The 23,178-nt window shown below is 43.3% G+C and overlaps 1 protein-coding gene across 1 annotated transcript; it reads right to left on the bottom strand.

The window, feature by feature from the left end:
- Positions 1-279: 279 nt before the first annotated feature.
- LOC142312119 (uncharacterized) lies at positions 280-22,761 on the bottom strand. The gene is made up of 12 exons (XM_075351005.1): positions 22,713-22,761; positions 15,806-15,899; positions 15,314-15,438; positions 15,005-15,184; positions 14,800-14,923; positions 14,621-14,718; positions 7,358-7,507; positions 7,049-7,228; positions 6,842-6,965; positions 6,661-6,758; positions 6,372-6,462; positions 280-2,382 (listed from the first exon to the last, which is right to left on the bottom strand). Exons 3-12 carry the CDS (start codon positions 15,389-15,391, stop codon positions 1,325-1,327), a joined length of 2,181 nt encoding a protein of 726 aa, XP_075207120.1. The 5' UTR covers positions 15,392-15,438; positions 15,806-15,899; positions 22,713-22,761; the 3' UTR covers positions 280-1,324.
- Between the last annotated feature and the right edge of the window lie 417 nt (positions 22,762-23,178).

Below are 23,178 nucleotides of genomic sequence, written 5' to 3'. Positions count from 1 at the left end.
AGTTGCCACTTTACCACATTTATATAGGCCTATTTTTTGATAGCTAATGTCAAGATATTGACCAAAGTACTGACCAACAGACTGAATACCGTAATTATTGAGATCCCATCAGATAACTTAATAAGAGTTTGGGTAAAATTCTCGTTGGACAATGCAAAAGCATCGACAGAGTTGAGTGGGCCTACCTACAATTGTAAAATGATAGCTGTCAGGTTTTGGTTGGAAACCTCAAGGTTTTTTATTAAGGTATGAAGAAGAACTGACACTGGACACACATGGTAAAACTGCGATAGGAAGTTTATTGTTTCTTGCACGTAAATTGTTAAAATTTTGACGGATTCAGACGAACCCTCCTACAAAACGTGATTAACAAAATCATTACAATAGGACTGTATGAGAAAGAGATTTATTCTAAAAGAAACGGTAGAGCCAAAAATGAGAGAAGATACTTCGGACCTCCAGCGTGTCAGTAAGAGACGTGGTGTTTGTCCCTGGAGCTTCTCTACTCGGTATAATGAGACTCACTGATCTTATTCATATAAAGAGCATTGGAATAAAATAGAAACTGCTTAAATATGAGGATCTTGTTTTATCTAAGTCATTGTAAAGGGAACTATGGACATAGCGCTATTCTTCTGCATAATATATGTGATGTTGCTGTAGCCCTAATATTTCTGTACATGAGGCCTCTGATAGAAATAAGCATCACCAGTAAATGAAGAATAATGATCTAGAATATTCGGACAGGTACTTTTGCTGCCTTAAAATCCAGGGTATAAAATTTTGCATTTGTTCATTATACATAGGATTCATTTGACACTAATGAATAAAAAGAGGACCCCGAGAGTCCTAAATCTATGATTAGGTTGTTGGACCTTATACGTTATGGTTGTGTTTTAAAATGCAGATTAGTTTAATTGTTTATTATATAGAGAAGTGAAACATGTTTGTTCAGATAAGGAGATTATGGATTGAAAAAAACAAGTTTTTTAGGAAGGGTGGTGAAAAGGCAAAGGTGGTTGGTTGTATGTCGTTTGTCCATATGTTGTATATATAAAGATATGACCATATGAAATATATAATGCACATGGAATATTGTTTTTTTTTGTTGGCTAGAAGAATTATTATTAGTAACTGGATATATTTTTAATTCTAATGTAACTTCTAAGTTGCTTTCCCTTTCTGTTTGTGATATATCACATGTTTTCTTGTACAATTAGTCAATAAAATATATGGTTTCTTCTCGTGTGAAACTTTTTTGATGGTCGACAAAATATGATGTTCAAGTAAAACATTTCTCATCTTCCAAAGATGATAATAGCTTCTACTCTTTGTGAGATTTTTGATGTTCGAGAAGACGCCATTTATGAGTAAAAGATTTCCCACATTCTGAACATGAATATAGTTTCTCTCCTGTGTGAACTCTCTGATGTGAAACAAGATAATATTTACTTGCAAAACATTTCCCACATTCTAAACAGGGAAAAGGCCTCTCCCCTGTGTGAGTTTTATGATGTTTCACAAGATGTGATTTATTTACAAAACATTTTCCACATTCTGAACATGAATATGGCTTCTCCCCTGTGTGAATTTTCTGGTGTTTATCAAGATTTGAAATCATTGCAAAACATTTCCCACATTCTGAACATGAAAAAGGCTTTTCCCCTGTGTGAGTTCTCTGATGACTAACAAAATGCGATTTCTGATTAAAACATTTCCCACATTCTAAACAAGAAAAAGGCTTCTCCCCAGTGTGAGTTCTCTGATGTAAAGCAAGATGATATTTATATGCAAAACATTTCCCACATTCTAAACAGGAAAAAGGCTTGTCCCCTGTGTGAATTTTCTTATGTTTACCTAGATTTGAAATCATTGTAAAACATTTCCCACAGTCTGGACATGAATATGGTTTCTCACCTGTGTGAATTCTCTGGTGTTTAACAAGATTTGATTTATCAACAAAACATTTATCACATTCTGAACATGAAAATGGCTTCTCCCCTGTGTGAGTTCTCTGATGTATAACAAGCTTTGATTTCTGGTTAAAACATTTTCCACATTCTGAACATGAAAATGGCTTCTCTTCTGTGTGAGTTCTCTGATGTCTAACAAGATCAGATTCAAGGCTAAAATATTTCCCACACTCTGAACATGAATATGGATGATTTACTTCTTTAACTTTTTTTTTGTGGTGTTTATTTTTCTTTATAGTCTGTGGTGAATCAGATAATAGGACCCGTTTAACAGGATCTTTGCTGTGAAGGGATAATGATATATCCGGAGTAATGGCATTCACTTCATTTGCATCCTGTGTGATATCAAGGTCATCTGATTTCAAAATTGCAAATGTCAGTTGTCCCTCTGATCTCCTAGTCCAGTCATCTGCAATGAATAAAAGCATTTTTTTTTTAATATAAAAAAATAGTTTGACAACACTTTTATATACAAGGTCTGTAAAAAATTGCAAGTTCTATAGAAAAAAAAATACAATTTTTCAATAAGAAAAAAATATTTCACTATCTAACAATAGACCGAAAAGCAAAAACAAAAAAAGCCTGATGTTCGGCCCTCTTTGTTCATTCTGCTTTCCAAATAATGGAATAATAAGCCTCCTAAAAACATGATGTAGCTCAAAACTATACCAACAAACTTCTACGAGGCCAACAAAAAGACAACACCTCTCTCAGGTCCAGCATTGGTCAATTGAAAAAAAAAAATTCCACCTTATAGGTATGCTGAAATTTTTTTTCCATATGACTGCCTAAAGAAGTAGCTTGTGAGAATACCAAGGGGGTTGAAGCTGTCATTTGGGTAAAATTTTGGTAGTGTGAGGAATCTAAGGTTTAACACATTCTGATTTGTTTCACGTGTTTTTCTTTATTTCTTGTTTTCATATGTGATTCCAATAAAAACAATGAAAACCATTGTGTGTCCAAAGTCTGACTGGTAATATAGACTACTCAGTCAATTACAAAGTACAATAGGTAGGTTGTTTACATTTTATTCAGCAAATTCAACTTGCTGCTAACCTCATAGGCTATCTAACATACTAGAAAACAGATTTGTGTGGGATGTGTTAAGGGTTGGCGGCTCAGAGAGAGGAAGGGTAAATACAACTCTAAGCGCAACTTGGGGTCCACCGTACTAAAGATATAATTGCTAACAACTCAAAGAGCAGAGCGGCCAACAACTGACTTCAGGATAACTGGGTTTATATTAGAAGGGCGCAAAACGGTCAGTGTAAATTGTACACTCACACTTAGTAAACAACTGTGGGGTCAAGGCGACCACACTATGGTAGAAAATAAAGTGCCAATTAACAAACAGAAGGTCAGATGCGGAGCTACCACTCGCACACCTGCGCTGTAGCAGCTGCTACGAATAAGGTTTAGGTCAGCAGTTCACCTATCCAGCGCTGCCGCCTAATAAAGTAAAAGACTCAGGGTACCGTCACACTTTAGCGACGCAGCAGCGATCCCACCAGCGATCTGACCTGGTCAGGATTGCTGCTGCATTGCTACATGGTCGCTGGTGAGCTGTCAAACAGGCAGATCTCACCAGCGACCAGTGACCAGCCCCCAGCCAGCAGCGACGTGCAAGCGACGCTGCGCTTGCACGGAGCCGGCGTCTGGAAGCTGCGGACACTGGTAACTAAGGTAAACATCGGGTATGGTTACCCGATGTTTACCTTAGTTACCAGCGCACACCGCTTAGCTTAGCGTGTGCAGGGAGCAGGAGCCGGCACTGGCAGCGTGAGAGCTGCGGAGGCTGGTAACGAAGGTAAATATCGGGTAACCACCTTGGTTACCCGATGTTTACCTTGGTTACAGCTTACCGCAGGCTGTCAGATGCCGGCTCCTGCTCCCTGCACATTCAGGATTGTTGCTCTCTCGCTGTCACACACAGCGATGTGTGCTTATCAGCGGGAGAGCAACAATAAAAAAAACGAACCAGGGCTGTGTGTAACGAGCAGCGATCTCACAGCAGGGGCCAGATCGCTGCTCAGTGTCACACACAGCAAGATCGCGAATGAGGTCACTGCTGCGTCACAAAAACCGTGACTCAGCAGCGATCTCAGTAGCGATCTCGCTGTGTGTGAAGTACCCCTAAGATAGCAGTTTGCTTAACTAGCGCTGTTATAAAATTAGAGGTGAAGCTGACTCTGAGATAACAGTAGCTTCACCAGCACTGTCAATGCTGGAAATAAGCAGCATTGTCAATAAGGAAAGATAAAGCAACAGTTCGCTTTGCCAGCGCTGACAGCAGCTATAATTATTCAGTAGCGGAAATAGTAGAGAGACCTGGCTAAAGAACTTCTCGCCCCAAGGCAAGAAAAGACTGAGCACCATCCCGGCGTCGGCAGCGTCCTAAGATAACTTAAGCACCGTCTAGCCTTAGCTCATACTCCAATCAGCGTAGCTGACATCCACAAGCAAGCAACGGCCAATCCGGGGATGCTACGTCATGCACAGGCGCAGTGGTGAAAGAGTCAGACTTAGAAAAAGACTCGGCCTGCGCATGCACACGTGCCCGCTTTCCTCCCTTAGACTCTGACGACCGTACAGCCACTTGTAACAGCGGATGATTGAGCCAATAACTGCAAACGGCGCCGAAGTGGAACTATACCCGCAGAGGGAGCGCCTCAGGCAATGGACAGACAGCGGGCACCCTGACTTTAACTCGATAAGGAGTCCGCCTCCGGTGTATAGCCCTAACATTGTGACTCTGTTTTAGGGACATAGAAACTAAAACCATGACAATTACTAATTCTTAAAAATTGTTTTTGCAAATGTGAGATATTTTTATAAATGCAAAACATATCAACCAGACTTTACTACAACTGCATCATGGAAATAAAAAAAATCTCAGAATTACTGAGATCAGAAGAAAGATTTTACACTTTTACCACATAAAAAATTGTTAAATATGAAAAATGGGGCCCGATAGGCAACAGCTAAATTGGCTGCAGAAAAAGGTTAAATAAGAGCATCTTGGGCACTAATTGTAGAAAAAAATGTGACTACAGACAATAACATACTGATCGCAATCGACCCCAACAGTCTTCATTGTCAGTGATTTAGCAACTTTCAAACATCTCTAGAGTAATTTGGGCTTGGTAGATTTTGATAATTTAAAATATTTCAAGGACCAATATTTTCTTTCAACTAAAATTCTTAAAGAAACATTAGACATGTAGATAGAACTAATTAAATAGCACTCCCATCAATTTTTTTTACTCTTAATATATTGCAATCATCATATATACAGTAGCTTTGTGTACTTACAATTGCTCATTTTGTCTTTCTAACCAGTTAATTCTTCTCTTTTCTCTGCTCTATATAGAAACAAGAAGTCACTTTTCCCTGCATGAGTCGTCCTCCTCTTCAACTCCTGGCCCAGCTTTTCAGCTCTTCCCCCCTGCCATTGATTGTTGCAGTGATGACTCACACAGAGAAACGAGATTGTTTCTACATATAGATTGGAAGGATTCAGCTAGTCTGTTTTTGAACCATAAATTTTATTGATTTTTAACAATAAAAATTGAACATACATGTAATGAGTTATTTTGTCCAGTCGGTTATCCTTAATAGTAAAGATTATCCATTCCCAGTCATTCGTTGCTAACAATTGCACTGTCAACATATAATATCAAACACCAATGATTATACCGCCACTTCAGCACCAGATGGACGTGAGCACCAGCATTCCCCTTCTCCTATTCTCACCTGGAATCGGAGTAATCTAGTTACTTCCCCCATGTTACTTCGAACTTGAACCCTCTATTATTTTTCAGCTAGTCTGTTTTAACCATATTATATCATAGTCCTAATGAAAAAGACAAGAATTAACTAGGTAGAAGGTACACAGTTATATTTAATATGATGACTGCAATATATTAGGATAAAAAAAACTTGATGGCAGTACTTCCTTAATATACAAGATGTAGTTAAAGAAACAACCAACATGTTATATCAACCTAACAAGAACATGTCTTTGGGGAGAGATCCAACACTACACCTATGTACTGCTCTAAGTAATGTGGACAGTTTTGAGTGGAGGAGCATGCGGTAGTCTAGCTGCAGAATGGGTGACCACTTGATTGTGGTAAGACTGGACAACACAGCTGATAAAGCAGCCACAGCCAGTGACTGAGAAGAATCTGACTTCTCTGCATTTAGTGAATACTACTCACCTGGGCAGTTATCTGTAGAAATCTCCTCTTTATACTGCTTATCACCCCTCACATATGTCTATGTAGTATAAATATGGGTCAGATTGTAAATGATGGAACAATATCGCCATCAAAGCAGTTACATCCATTGACAGAGAAGAATCTTTGTCTCTTCTACATTGTAGTGATTACTACTCACCTGACCCATTATGTGTAGGAATCTCCTGTTTACTCCGCTCATCACCTCTCACATAGGTCTCTGTAGTATTAATATGGATCAGATCTTCACCCTGAAACAAATATTGTAAAAGTCAAAGACAGACAGAGAAGTCACATCTATGATCAGCTCTAATCCTGCCATCTCCACCGTTCTCATTACACAAGTATAAAACATATAATACTGGTGGATAAAACAACACTGAACACAAGAACTTCAAAGCTGTATATACACCATAGGTGAGATTTCATGACACCTTCTCTCCATCTACCTGATGATCCTGAGGAACACCGGGATTTTCTTGTTTACAGTCCCGTGGAAGTAGACGACAGGTACAGCTCTCTGGTGTTGTTCTCTTAATGGATAGAACTGTAGGAAACAAATACAGGGACTGAATTCATTATTTACATACAGATAATTATAGGCCGTGTGTATTTAGTCCTGTCTATTACCTGGTGATGTGAGCGGCTGATGAATCTCCATCATGATGTCCTTGTACAGATCTTTGTGTCGTTCTAAATACCTCCACTCCTCCATGGTGAAATAGACTGCGACATCCTGACACCTTATAGGAACCTGACACATACAATGATACCGTCATCCCCCGATTCCTTCATAGCGTTTACTGTATAATGTCCCAGCATTCCCAGCAGTGTCACCTCTCCAGTCAGCAGCTCAATCATCTTGTAGGTGAGTTCTAGGATCTTCTGCTCATTGATGTCCTCATGTATCGGGGGGTGAGGTGCAGGCCTCGTGATTGGGCTCAGGGGTCTTCCCCATCCCTCAGACACAGGGGCCTGACAGCGCTCACTAGACGTCTTCTTCACTACTGTGTAATCCTGGTTATGGAGAGACACATTAATAAATCTCACTACAGACATTTCCAGAGTCCTCACCTCTCCAGTTCTGTCCATGTGTTCCTCCCATAGATAAGAATGATGTAATGTGATGTCATCAGAATCTCTCACCTCTCCAGTAAGCCGGAAGAGGATCTCTAGGGTGAAACGTACCATCCTCTCCACCATCTTGTCCCTGTCCCTATCCATCCTTGATGGGTCTATCAGGAAAATTCTCTTACATAGAAAATATCCATTGAGAGGATCCGATATGGTAGGGACCTGAAAGGGAAGAAGATGCTGAGGAATACTGCACATGTTGGCGTACTATTACATAATGCTGGATTTTTAACTTCTAACATGGTGTGATCAATAGCAAATGGTGATAAAATGCAACTCTTGCTGTCATGATCGGGATAAGGTATTGTGATGCCCTAGGCTGATATGAAAAATATGAACTCCTCCATTTCACCTACAACAACCAACTGTAAAGTGGGCTCCCAATATGATTGTCTGTCATTTCCTTATTTGAATATTTCAATTTTGTTACATTATTTTAATAAATTATACAATCCATCTACACCCAAGCAACACCCCCTTTCAACAAGTCCAGGCATCTCCGGTGACAGACCATGCCAATGACCTTGGCATACCTTAGTGTTATGGGTGTGTCACGGGTGACAGACAGTACTGTAGTGTCCGGTAATATTTGGTGAAGCGTGAGAGTAGAAAGAGACCGCACTCAATCCGCTGTGAAGGATATCTTTATTCAAACACGTGCAGAGTGGAGGGCTGGAGACACACTGTGAGCTGGCTCCTCAAGAATGGACGACAGCTGTTTCGCCCAAATTGGGCTTCCACAGGTCCACATGTGGAGCTACGGCTACACCCCTTTTAAAGGAGTGCTCACAGATTGCCCCAGACCACATAAAAACAAATAGGAGATTTGTGTATGCATATAAAATACATGTATCCATTTCCATGCATGAATTTACAACAAATTTAAACATATAAAAGAACACACTTAAATAAAATGAAGCAATGGGTGATAGACAGGCAGAAATATCAGAATATCTGATAGGACAATGTCCAATCCTTTGGTATCGTTCAGACGATGCGGCAATTTGCGGGACAGACTTGTGAGGAACAGACTTACCAATTCGACAACCTGGCTAGACAAATGCTGCCCACCAGGGAATTACCGGTGCGGTCAGTGTCGTTTTTGCAGCCAGCATTTAAAAGGTCGCTATGTACAAGTCGGCCCGCACTTGCACACTGTCCATCAATTCATTTCGTGTAAAACCAAGTTTGTGGTCTATGTAGTGCTCTGCCCTTGTGGCAGGTTCTACATAGGCAAAACTATAAGATGCTTATATGTGCGATTCAGGGAACATTACAGTTCGATAACATCAGGGAAAGGTTCCCCCAGATTAATTTCCCATATCCAGGATTGTCATGATGGTGACCCCGATGTTTTGCGTTTTGCCGGCCTTAAAAAGGTCTCCCTCCCTTTGAAGGGGGGCGACCTGCACAAATTGTTGCTACAAGAGGAGGCTAGGTTGATTATTAATTATGGGGCACAGGGCCCCCAAGGGTTAAACGATCGTGTGGATCTATCTGTGTTCCTATGATAGTTCTGCCTGTCTATCACCCATTGCTTCATTTTATTTAAGTGTGTTCTTTTATATGTTTAAATTTGTTGTAAATTCATGCATGGAAATGGATACATGTATTTTATATGCATACACAAATCTCCTATTTGTTTTTATGTGGTCTGGGGCAATCTGTGAGCACTCCTTTAAAAGGGGTGTAGCCGTAGCTCCACATGTGGACCTGTGGAAGCCCAATTTGGGCGAAACAGCTGTCGTCCATTCTTGAGGAGCCAGCTCACAGTGTGTCTCCAGCCCTCCACTATGCACGTGTTTGAATAAAGATATCCTTCACAGCGGATTGAGTGCGGTCTCTTTCTACTCTCACGCTTCATCAATGGACCTTGCCTTAAGACCAGCACCCCGCTCTTGGATCGTCGGACCCTCCAGGCTCTCCACCCGAGCATAGGCACAGGCGGTACCGCAAGCGATATTGCAGGTAATCTGCGGTGGTGCAGGACTTTGCTTCTCTCCTGCTTTATTCCGGTAATATTTGGTCCCAGCGTTTGGCTGTGCCAAATGCTCTCTGACTTTCTATTGATCCTGTTGTCAATATTCAGTTTACTAGGTAGCTTCTCTGCTGGGTTTTCATTCTTTTCCCTTTAAGACCCAGCGGAGCTCCTCTTCCCTTCGGCTGCTAGTCATCTATATTTCCCCTTGGGTTTAAATATTCTCATTTTCCGTGAACTTGTGCTAGTGATATTCAGATCATTCAAGCTCTGGATGCAAGCAGGTGGCTTGTACTCATCTGTGGTATTGTTGCAGGAACTTTGCTGAACTTCTACCTAAGTCATCTGTGGATAAGTAGGTCATGCACTATTTCCCCTGTGTGTACTTCTTGTGTTTTCTTTAGTGTTTAGTGGGGTTGATGAAGAGCTCAGTCCACCCGTTCCCTATTTAGGGCCCAGCACTAATGATACCTAGCGTTAGGCATCTAGCTCGGCGCATAAGTGTGGAACCTATCCAGGGACCAGCGGTTGGTTTGGTCTGGGGTCACCATCTCCCCCCTCCCTAGACACAGGGTTTACCTTCCCTTTCGTCGTTCACTTGGTACTTCCCCGTACCTAGCATGACACTTAGCCTCCCATCCTATCGCTAGTTCTGGTAAAAATTACAGGTTCAGCAATAGAAGTTTTCAACCCCCAGTTGGGAAAAATGTGCTCAATTGTGAAGCTTGCTCAATAAGAGGCTTGAAAACAAATGGATTTGAAAAGCAGGAGTTTACAAAAGTTTGTCACACAGGACAGAAGCAGGCGAATGGATGAATTCTGGGGTTTTCAGAGACACACTGTGTAGATCTAGAAAAAATGCAGCCAAACTAATTGGTCAGCCTTTCAAAATACAGATGGACAATGACACAGAACATAAAGCCAAAGCAACCCAGGAGTTTATTAAAGCAAAGAAGTGGAATATTCTTGAATAGCCAAGTCAGTCACCTGATCTCAACCCAATACAGCCGCATTTCACTTGATAAAGACTAAACTGCAGACAGAAAGGCTGACAAACAAACAGCAACTGGAAAACCGTTGCAGTAAAGGACTGGAGAGCATTAATAATGCCTAAGACACATGACATGAAAATCGGAGTGAGTGGAATGTGATAAAACATCGCATTCCAAAAGGACCAATATTAGCCTGTGTGTCAGCACACATGAGCGATTATTATCTCAGCCCTAAGCGAACTAAGAAAACAATCGCAGCATGCTGCAACTGTAATGCGTTCCTGGTTTCTCTTGCACCCATTCAAGTCTATGGGGCGAGAGAAAAATAGCACTGCACTCGCAGTACACCGGTGAACCGCGAGTGCAGGGCGAGAATGGCGATAGCCGGCTACAGAGGAGAGAGGGAGATAAATCCCTCCCACCCCGCCTCAGCGATAGCCCGCCCCCCCCGCAGCTGAGATCCGATCGCATGATTGAACCTCAGTTGCAGTGACATTCGCATGACACCTGGCTACCGCTGTGCTGCCAGCGTGAGCTAAGTGTCATGCGAGGATCGCAGTAGTGCCCCGTGTGGCCCCGGCCTAAGGAGGAAACACAGTGTCTTCAGGCAGTCATTGCCAACAAAGGGTTTTCAACCAAGTATTCGAAATTAACATTTTATTTCCAAATATTTAATTTGTCCAATCACTTTTGAGCCCCTGAAATGAAGGGATTGAGTTTAAAAAATGCTTTACTTCCTCACATCTTTATGCAATCATTTTGTCAACCAACTGAATTCAACTGCATCTGAATTCTTTTGTTCAAAATCCATTGAGGCAATGTACAGAACAAAAATGTGAAAAATGTAGTCTGTCCAAATATATATGGGCCTAACTGTATACTAAAGAAGAGAGTGTGAGCTCCCTCCACACATGGCAGATCCTGGCTATAGTATACAGCCGGTATCTGTCGCTAACAGCTGGAGCCAAGTTCCAGATGTGGCTGTTAAGCATTTAAATGCCGATGTCAATATCTGACAACAGCGTACATAATAGAAAGAACGACGATGCCCACGTTCACTGACTCACGACTGCCTCAGGCGATGCGATTGTGGAGGAATAATGAATTACTATGACAGTCTAGGTTGGTTGCTGTGTGAATCAGAGGTCACTTTCTTAAATATTTTCAATGCAAGTCTATTGGAATTCTGTTGCCCGGTATTGCCGCATCTATTAGATGTGACAATCCCAGTGCGATACCGGCTCTTCCCGGTGGTGTGATGCGGTGCCAATCGGGGTAATGAGAAGTTAATAGCAGCGCACAGCTGCTACTAAGCCCTAGGTTTGTGATGGCACAGGCGTCTATGAGATACCTGCATCACAAACCTGCAAATTACAGTAAATAAAACACAGACACAAAGAAAAATCCTTTATTTAGAAAAAAACACAAACACACTCTCCTGCACCACTTTATTAACCCCCAACACAGCCCTCCAGGTCCAGCGTAATCCACAGGAGGTCCCATGCCGCTTCAGCTCTGCTACATCTGAATATCACAGAGAGAGGTCATAGAGAACGACTGCTCTCTGTGAGCTCCAGAGAATGAGCGGTGATGTCACTCAGGTCATTTGAGGTCACAGCTGGAGGTTCCCACGGTCTTTCACCTGTGATCGCATGTAACCTGAAATAGTCTAGAAACACATGCATGTTCCTATCAGAAGAGTGCTGCTGTGCCGGTGATATCAGAGTCGTGCGGGTCTGCCAGGCATGACATCACCCGACATAGCATGCCGTTCTTTTGAACATGAGCGTGCATGTACGTAGAAACACATGCACGCTCCTGTCAGAAGTGTACAGCTGTGATGCGCTGTCAGACTCGTGCGGATCTGCCAGGCATGACATCACTTGGCACAGCCTGCCGTTCTCTGAACATGAGCATGCATGTACCTAGAAACACATGCACGCTCCTGTCAGAAGTGTACGGCTGTGCTGCGATGTCCCTCGCAAGTGTGACTGCAGCTTAAGAAAATCCGCATGCCGCTTTTTTTTTCTCATCCCGCTGGGGGATGGTATTGGTACATTACCGGACGTTCCCATTGCCCTGGTGCGGTGGCAATCGGGGTAATGAGAGGTTAATTGCAGCGCACAGCTGCTATTAAAGCCTAGGTTTGTGATGGCACAGGCGTCTATGAGATACCTGCATCCCACAAACCTGTGAATAACAGTAAATAACCACACACAGAAAATTCCTCATGTGGAATAAAGTACAAAACGCACCGTCCTTCATCAATTTATTAACCCCCAACACCCTGCAGCTCCGGCGTAATCCACACGAGGTCCCAGGATGACACATCCAGTTCTGCTACATGTCAGAGCGAGCAGCCGTAGAGAAGACTGCAAGTTCTGAGTGTAGCCTATTACTGAGCCACGATAAGCGATGACTGTCACAGGCTGGGGGATGCGTCAGCCTGGAACCAATCACTAACGAGAGGATGGCCGATGGGCAGGGAAAACATGGAAAGCTGTATGTATGCGATTATACAGTACAGGAAGTGAATGCGCTACCCGGAAGCAGTGTGCCGCCATGACACCGAGTCTCGGTAAGTATGAAACTCTCACTTATTTCTTTTTTATTTATTTTTACTTTAATTGCCGAATCCGGATCGTGCACCCGGAATCCCGCGCCCGGGTCCGGCACCCAGAGAGCGTTGAAACCTCAGCCCTAGTTACAAGTCCTATCCAGTGATGACTAACTATAGATCAAGAACCCTCTCTTCACGCAGCTTGGCTTGGAATCTTAAAGGATCATGTTCTGCCACAGTTGCCAGGGGATAAGATCCACCTCCCTCCCCCCAATCTGTTTGCACCTCTCGGACCTACATATAAAGCTTGAACTTTCTAATGAAGCCTTCAGCTCCTTTGTACTCTCATATCATGTGAACAGGATATTTATACTCCGTGTCTGTCCTGTAAATACCTGGTGTCTCCTCTCTTTGCAAATGGAAGTTGTAACAAACTGTTCTGCAAACACAGCTATGTATTTGGCTTTTCTATACAATTTCACCTTATGTTCACAAGGGAATATAGCAAAGCCTGCTTGATAACATGGGGTGTAAGAAAACGGCCCCCTATCATTAGGATAATTACACAATTGACTGACGATTAGTTATGAGGCCGTAGCGGTTTCCACTACTAGGCTGATTATTGGGGTACTCGTAGTGAGGGTATTGTATACAGTATATATCACCGATTCCAGCGCATGGAATACATATTCCTCCAGTTCAGTCACTGCCAAGCTCCACAATAACCCCTAAGGAAAGTTAGCTGCCACCACCAACTGTTTATGCAGGTAGATTGGGCACCCGTTTCAGTTAACATTTGATTTCGGGGATGCAGGTTATAGAGCAAGAGGAAATAAGTTATTGAATTTTATATATTTAATCCGAAAGAGTAGACAATATTTATAAAAAATATACATCACTTTAAAAAAAGGGAATAAAACAATACAATATAGGCAAGTACATAAAATAAAAGGGAAAAATGAAAGAAAATTACTACACCTCAGTCACTGAAATGGCTCAGATATATAGAGAGAGGAACTCCTTAAAAAAACATAGACAATCCCCTACACGGTAGTGTATCCTCAAGGCAGTGACAAAGCAAAAAATATGGTGTTCATCTTTTTTTAACACCAGTCACCTCCCCTCTGGTGACCTATGACAGGGCTGGACATGAGATATGGCTTCAGCTACCAGAAAACTATGAAACGCCAATCTCCAAGATACCCCCCCCAAGCCAATTTCCCCAAAAATAAGCCCTACCCCAGGGATAAGCACTAGAGAATTATTCGGGGCAAAAAATAAGTTAACACAGGCCAGAGGTTTTCACGTCAACATGATTAGTTTTTATGACTGGGTGAGTAGAAACCTGGGCAGAGGGGGAGCTGTGTATATGGGGTTTATGGACTTCACAAAAGCATTTGCTACTGTCCCACGTAGGTGTTTAATGGGTAAATTAAGGTCTATAGGATTAGAAAGTAAGGTTTGCAATTGCATTGAAAACTGGATACAAAGACCAGAGAGTGGTGGTGAATGACTGCCATTCTGAACGGTCTTCATCTGCATCTGAGTACAAACACTTATACACATGTACACCGTTAACGGTCAGATAAAGAAGTCACATGTACCTCTAATCCTGCCATCTTCACCGTTCTCATTACACAAGTATAAAACATATAATACTGGAGGATAAAACAAGACTGAGCACAAGACCTTCACAGCCGTCTACACATCATAGGGAGATTTCATGTCACCTTCTCTCCATCTACCTGATGATCCTGAGGAACATTGTGATCTTCTTGTTTACAGTCCTGTGGAAGAAGAGGATGGGGACATCTCTCTGGTGTTGTCCTCTTACTGGATAGATCTGAAGGAGACACATACAGGGACTGAATTCATTCTATTCATAGATAATTATAGGCCGTGTTTATTTAGTCCTGTCTATTACCTGGTGATGTGAGAGGCTGGGGAATCGCCATCATGACGTCCTCGTACAGATCTTTGTGTCCTTCTAAATACTCCCACTCCTCCATGGAGAAATAGACGATGATATCCTGACACCTTATAGGAACCTGACACATACAATGATATCGTCACCCCCGATCCCTTCATAGCGTTACTGTATAATGTCCCAGCATTCCCAGCAGTGTCACCTCTCCAGTCAGCAGCTCAATCATCTTGTAGGTGAGTTCTAGGATCTTCTGGTCATTGATGTCCTCATGTATCAGGGGGTGAGGTGGAGGCCCTGTGATTAGGCTCAGGGGTCTTCCCCATCCCTCAGACACAGGGTCCTGACAGCGCTCACTAGAGGTCTTCTTCACTACTGTGTAATCCTGGTTATGGAGAGACACAGTAATAAATCTCACTACAGACATTTCCAGAGTCCTCACCTCTCCAGTTCTGTCCATCTGTTATTACCATAGATAAGAATGATGTAATGTGACGTCATCAGAATCTCTCACCTCTCCAGTAAGCCGGAAGAGGATCTCTAGGGTGAGGTGTAATATCCTCTCCGCCATCTTGTCCCTGTCCACATCCATCCTATCTTAAAAAGATCTCCACTGAGAGGATGCAATATTGTAGGGACCTAAATAGGAAGAAGATGAGCTGATGTGACATGACAAAGATCCCATGTAATAATACAATCGCTGGAGGTAATAAGGGGAAGATATAAGGAGATATAATGTGAAGATGATGTATTCATGACTCTAGAACACATGTTAAATTGCTAAGGGTTCATTCAGACATTTGTGGAAATCAGTCCAAGATACACAGACTGGCTGCAGGTCTTGAAACCCGACTCAGTTTCATAGAAATATATCAATCTGTCACGATTGGGTCGGAAAGTTGAGGCCAGTCCACGTATTAGGGATCCATCTTCGTACCACCTGGCATAGACGTCTGAATATGCCCTTAGTCAGCTAGGACCATATTGCAGTACCAATACAACTCACCTGCAGGTCCTGACACCTTATGTCACATCCTCAGTGTTGCGCATTTACTACTTCTGGACGCAGATGACAGGGACTCACGCTTCCTGCTCCACACCTGGTAATAATGATATTATGAACATGATTACCTAAGATCTATATATACTTGTATTTGACATCCACTTGTACACTTAAGCGGGCTTTACACGCTGCGACATCGCTAATGCGGAGTCGTTGGGGTCACGGAATTTGTGACGCACATCCGGCCGCATTAGCGATGCCGTTGCGTGTGACACCGATAAGCGATTTTGCATCGTTGCAAAAACGTGCAAAATCGCTAATCGGCGACACGGGGGTCCATTCTCAAAAATCGTTACTACAGCAGTAACGAAGTTGTTCCTCGTTCCTGCGGCAGCACACATCGCTGCGTGTGACGCCGCAGGAACGAGGAAGCTCCCCTTACCTGCCTCCCGGCCGCTATGCGGAAGGAAGGAGGTGGGCGGGATGTTACGTCCCGCTCATCTCCGCCCCTCCGCTGCTATTGGGCGGCGGTTCAGTGACGCTTCAGTGACATCGCTGTGACGCCGCACGGACCGCCCCCTTAGAAAGGAGGCGGTTCGCCCGTCACAGCGACGTCGCCGGACAGGTAAGTATGTGTGACGGCTGTTGTGCGACACGGGCAGCGATTTGCCCGTGTCGCGCAACAGATGGGGGCGGGTACCCACACTAGCGATATCGGGACCGATATCGCAGTGTGTAAAGTAGCCTTTACTCTTGAGGAAACCACAGTCCATGCGTCGACACATTCACCAGGCTAATACTCCCTGCTGGACCTTGTATCCATCTTACATACGTAGATTCTCACATTCTTGGCATTGTGACAGTGTCTGGGGCCTCATGCAGGTATTACTTTTCGTCCTCTTTCACACATCCGTGCAAAACACATACGATTGTTTTGCACAGTCCGTGGTGTAGGTGCATATGTGTGTGTGCGTGTGTCCGTGTGTGTGTTCAGTGTGTGCTATCCATGTGAAATCCGGTTAGCACATGGACAGCATGAACTTCTATACTCACCTGTCCCCGGCCGTGCTTTCTCCGGCACAACTGCTGCTTCCTGGTCCAAGGTGCAGTGACTATTTATGAGCAAAATGAAAGGGCCTGCAAGGAAGTGACAGCTGCGCTGGAGACAGACGTGTATAGAAAATCATTTTATTTCAAGGATACATTTTTTCTTTGGTACATGTTACACTAATGTCACACAAACTAAATCAGTATGCGAGCCGTGTGACATCAGTGCTGCTGCCACTTGTGCACCGCTTCCGATGCGACAGTATCGGAAGCGATATGCTAATGACCCTCTGCTGCGGTGTCAGCCGAGGGTCATGCGATTGTGATGCGATCTTGCGATCGCATAACAGGAGCGGAGAATATGGACGGAGCAATTTCTCCCATCTTCACCGCTGTCTGTCTCTGCGTATATCGCACTGCAGTCGCATAACATGTGAGTGCAGTGCGATGTTTCACACACTCCCATAGGCTTGCAAGGGGGTGCGTGAGCGATGACTCGCTGCAAAACGCAGCATGCTGTGAATGCACCGAGAACATGATTCGTGTCAAGAAATAACAGGAAAGAGGAAACTGCATCATTAACACTGGTGCGAGTGCAATCCGATTTTTTATCGCATTACACTCGCACATGAAAATCACAGGTGGAAAAAGAGCCCTTATTGTGAGTCTTGCCTGCTGTTTGAGGATTGGTGACAGCCTTATTATGGGCATACCTCAGTGGGTTTTTTTTGTAGCCTAGAGGCTTTTTACTATTTTTGTTGAGGTCATTGTCCTATTGATGTATTCTGTCTAATAAGAACTTATTCATTAGTGATCCCGATGACATTGCATACTTTTTTTGGTCTCCTCACTTTCTCACAGATCTCATGTCTGAGTCACCCACTGAAGTTTTTTCCAGCTTGTTTGCAAGAACACAGCGGACAGGTGTTATTTGATGACAAAGGCTTCATGTTGCATAGGTACATAAGTTGCAAAAAGACCTAGGTCCATCTAGTTCAGAGGTCTCAAACACGCGGCCCGCGGGCCGCATGCAGCCCCTGAGGCTGCTTGTTGCGGCCCACAGACCCTGTGACAATCGCTGCTCTATGCTGAGGGTCAACGCCAGCAGGACTTTACTGCATTTGAATCCATTTGCGGTGCTGCGCAGAGGAGCTGTCAGCTCTATTCCAGTTGCTGCTGCTGTCTGCCAATCAGATGGAAGGAGGTGACATCATACAGCGACGTCACTTCCATGCATCTGATTGGTAGGCAGCAGCCATTGGTCCAGACACAGCTCTTCTGCGCGGCACTGCAAATGGATTCAAATGCAGTAAAGTTCCTGCCGGCGCCGGCCCTTAGCATAGAGCCGCGATCGTCATGGGCCGCAACAAGCAGGTAAGGTGCATGCTCAAGATCAGGACCCGCTGCGTCCTGGACGCGGCAGGTCCTGATCGGCGGGGCCGCAAGTCTCCTCCTCCTTAGGAGACCGCAGCTGCCCGTGCCCGCGATCAGGGTTCGGGCCGCTGCGGTCTCCTCGCTGTGTTTTGCCTAGGGAGAACGCTTCCGACTCCGCAGCATAAATTTACATGCTGCAGCTTCTGAATGCCGCACCGCAGGTTCGTTTTCACTGTGGGCCGTACACGCACAGTGGGCATGGGGTTTTTAGAAATCCCATGCCCACAATGCTTGTGCTGTACATAGCAGGGAGGGCATTCCACAATCTGACTGCTCTAACTGTAAAGAACCATTTCCTATTTAGCTGCCGGAATCGCTTTTCTTCCACTCGCAGTGAGTGCCCCCTGGTCCTCAGTATTGTCTTTAGAAGAAATAAGTAATGTGCCTGTCCTTTGTATTGACCACACATGTATTTATACATCTAAATGAGATCTCTTCTGAGAGGTCTTTTTTCTAAGCTAAACAAATCCAACTTTTTCAACCTCTCATCATATGGGAGGCCTTCCATTCCTTGTTGTAGTCTAGTTGCCCGCCTTTGAACTGACTAACTTCTGAAATTCCTTTTTAAAATGTGGAGCTCCAAACTGAATCCCATATTCTAGATGTGGCCTTACAAGTGATTTATAGAGGGGTAACAATACGTTGTAATCCCGGGATCTAATCTCTTTCTTTATACACCATAAATCTTGTTTGCTTTTGCAGCTGGTGCTTGACATTGAGTGCTGCTGCTCAGCTTATTTGTAATCAGAATACCCAAGTCCTGCTCCTTTTCTGTAGTCCCGTGTATGCTTCTATTTAATGTATACGCAGTTATAGGATTACCCCATCCAAGGTGAATTACTTTACATTTATCAACATTAAATCTCATTTGCCAAGTATCTGCCCATTCTGACATCTTGTCCAGATCATTTTGTAATATTGCACTATCAAGGTCAGTTTTTAATATCCTACATAGTTTGGTGTCATCAGCAAAGACTGACTACGATCAATCCCACATATATATATATATATATATATATATATATATATATGTATATACATACATGGCAGGAGGATAATTACCAGGATGGGATACCTTAGTAGAGAATTTGGGGACATTACCCCCATAACAGTGTCAGCAGCAGATCCTCGCCCCATAACAGTGTGTCATGACCACATTTTTTGCTTAAAATTTTATTTTCCTGTTCTAAAACCAGGGTGCGTCTTATGGTCCGATGCGTCTTATAGTCCGAAAAATACGGTACCTCCTCCTAGAAGCCCAACAGGTTGGTTAGACATTACGTATTTTTCATGAATCCATGCTGTCTGTTAGTTATTATATTATTTTCTGCATTATATTTTTGCATGTCATCCCTTAAAATGCCCTCAAAAACGTGGCACACTACTGATGTCAGGCTTACTGGATGGTAGTTGCCTGGATCCACCCTCTTACATTTTTTAAATATCGGTACCATATCAGCAATTCTCCAATTCTGAGGCACCAACCCTGTTACAAGCGAGTCTAAGATGAGATACAGCAGTCTGTCAATTAATGAGCTCAATTCCCTCAATATTGCCAGATGAATGCCATCTGGCCTGAGGGATTTGTCAATGTTTAATTTAGGCCCGTTTCACACGTCAGTGAAGAACACAGACGTTTTTCACTGGCGTGTAAAACACGCACATGTCCCTGCGTGTGCCGTGAATCACGGCACACGTGGGTTGTCTAAGTGCAATCCGGGCTCTGTTCTCCGTGGCCCGTGATTGCACTTAGAAATCAACTCACCTGTGCCCGCTCCCGCTCTCCGTGGTGCTGAATCCTCCCGCGGTGCAGCATCCGGCCGGCGCTGACCCCTGCAGCAGCTGCTTCCGGGTCGGCTGTGTCGTGCATCATTAAGATGCGTGACAGTAATCAGCCGGCTTAGAAGCAGCAGGCTGCACGGGCTGCAGAGAGCGCGGCTGAAGCCGGGTGAGTTAAAATGTTTATTATTTTAAATGCACGTTTTTTTCTGGCACGTGTTTCACGGACCACACCACTGCGTGGTCCGTGGGACATCAGTGATGCCAGAAAAAAATGGACATGTCTCCGTGCGGCAATCACGCACCAGCAGGTACGCCGCACGGAGACATGTGCAGTGAAAAATCACTGACGTGTGAGCAGACCCATTCATTATAATGGGTCTGCGTATGTCAGTGATTCTGGTACGTTTAAAAAAAAGCACAAACGTACCAGAATCACTGACGTGTGAAACAGGCCTTACTCAGACGCAGGTGTACTTTTTCTTGTGTTAGTTATATCAGTTGGTGAACTTAGATTTTTGACTTCTTGAATGATCCCTGGAAAAGTCAGTTCCTTGGTGAACACGGATGACAAGTGCCTGTTCAATATCTCAGTCTTTTCTTTGTCCTCTATAATTAACTTGTTGTTATATTTTAAGGGGCCGATACTATCCTTTGTTTTCCTTTTGGCATTAATGTATTTATAAAAAAGTTTGGGATTTATTTTAATGTCTTTGGCGATTTTTGTTTCAGTAGCTAATTTTGCTTGCTTGATTTCTTTTTTACATTTCCTATTGATATCTTTATTCTACTGAAATGCTATTTCTGTATTCTCAGCCTTAAAGATTTTAATCGACCTTTGTTTTTGTTTTGTTATACTTTGTACTGTCTTATTTATCCATAGTGGTTTCTTTTTATTCCTGGACATTTTATTACCAGAGGGTTTAATTTTTGGCAGGACTCTAGAAGTATATCCTTAAACTTACCCCATTTATGTTCAGTATCCCCAGTTACCATGACATTGTCCCAATCTACACAATTAAGCTTTTCCCTTAATTTGTTGAAATCAGTTTTCCTAAAATTCCGGACTTTAGCATTTTTCCTTTCAAATGTTCTATTAAATATTACTTTGAAGCTTACTATATTATGATCGCTGGTGCCCAAGTGCTCCCGGACCTGTAGATCTGAAATTATATCTGGTCTTTTTCACAGGACCAGATCTAGCAAATTATCTCCCCTGGTGGGTTTATCTACCATCTGAGAAAGGTAATTATCTTGAATTGTGGATAAGAACTTACAGCTTTTAGCAGAACCCCAGGATTCTGTGTCCCACTGAATGTCTGGATAGTTGAAATCCCACATAATAAGGACCCGATTATTATTATTATTATTAGCTGCCTTTTCAATATGTTGCAGCATTTCATCCTCTACCTGTTCAGGTATGTTAGGAGGCTTATAGCAAGCTCCAATTAGCAGTTATCCATTATTCCCCTCCCCATGTAAATTTACCCATACTGACTCTACATTGCTGCAGCTCTTCTTAAGGTCATCATTGTACACATGTCTTAGGTTAGATTTGATTAATACACACACCCCTCCACGTTTGTCTTTCCTGTCCTTCCTGAATGTAGTATAACCCTCTATGTTTGTCACCCAGTCATGGCTCTCATCCAGTCAGGTTTCAGTAAGGCCCACTACATCACAATCCATGGTTGACATAAAAGTCTTAAATTCATTCATTTTGTTTGCAAGACTACTTGCATTTGCCAGTATACATGTACAGATTTTTAAAGGGAACCTGTCAGGTGCAATATGCACCCAGAACCATGAGCAGTTCTGGGTGTATATTGCTAATCCCTGCTGAGTGGTCCCAGCCTATAGCAGCATAGATAAAGGGATCTTTAGAAAAAGTAATTCTAGAGATCCTCTATGATATAATGAGTGCAGGGACTAGTCACAGGGGCGTTAGTTCCTGCGCGCATTCTGCCCTCTTAGCATGGTAGCACGACCACAGGGGCGTGCTAACATGCTATTCAATGCCCATTGCTCAGCGTCATCACCAGGTAGCTAACAGGTTCCCTTTAAAATTTATTTTACTTTGGATATGATCATAGAGGGGTGGGGGTGGGGGGGGCATTTTCCCTCTCCCCTTAGAATTTTGTATATTAAATGAAAAATGGCAGAAAGAACAAGTAAAAAATGTAAAACAGAAAGAGAACATTTTCCATTGTTAATAAAGTCATGGAGGCATCTTCCATATATCTGAGGTAATCGAAAGGGAGCAGCCATTATTTATCTGTGACAGAAAGAGATAAAAGTACAGTCTCCTGCATTATATCTGAGGCACATAGAGGGGGGATGAGGTCTCTGTTCCCCGTATCCCAATATATCACCATGACAGACAGGGGCCTAATAATGGTGTCCTAGAAAAGTGACATATTGTGGGGGCAGGTGGTATAGCAACTATGGGAACATGATACTATGTGTGGAGGCCAGGAAAAGAGCTCCGTACTGTGAGAGCCTTACGCGTTTCCATGTTAGCTGTATTTAATAGTATGATGGAAAGGAACAAAAAAGTAATGATTCTGAAAGTGGTCATGAAATGACATAAAGCATCAGTGCTGAAAGGGTTAATGCCTCCTGCGCCCAGTAATGGGGAATCTCCACATACCTCCACCTGCAGAGCTGCACACTAGATATATGGATGCTCTGTGCTTACAGGACCTGTGATGATGTCACATGGAGGGGAGGAGTCAGGGGTCACATGATCAGCTTCTACGAGGTGTATGGAGCCAAGTCATGTGTGTAAGTCGTGTATGGATTGGAGCAGTGTGTGTACGACATGTACGGAAATATCTCATGATGGGTAAAATGAGCTGGCTGAAGACCTTCTCAACCTTATTGTGGCAAAACATTCTGATGCCATTGGATACAGGAGAACTTCTAAACTACTGAAGGTTCCAGGAGCCATAATTCGGAAGTGGAAAGAACATTATTTCACCAAAGACTGGCCATGACCAGGTGCTTCAAAGATTTCGGACAGAGGAGTGAAAAGAATTATCAGAAGAGTTGTCGAAGAGCCAAGGACCAGCTGTGCAGAGCTACAGAAAGACCTGGAATCAGCAGGCACAGTTGTT

Source organism: Anomaloglossus baeobatrachus, chromosome 5 (genome assembly GCF_048569485.1).
Source record: "Anomaloglossus baeobatrachus isolate aAnoBae1 chromosome 5, aAnoBae1.hap1, whole genome shotgun sequence".
Lineage (NCBI taxonomy): Eukaryota > Metazoa > Chordata > Amphibia > Anura > Aromobatidae > Anomaloglossus > Anomaloglossus baeobatrachus.
This window is presented reverse-complemented; position numbering and strand designations above follow the sequence as displayed.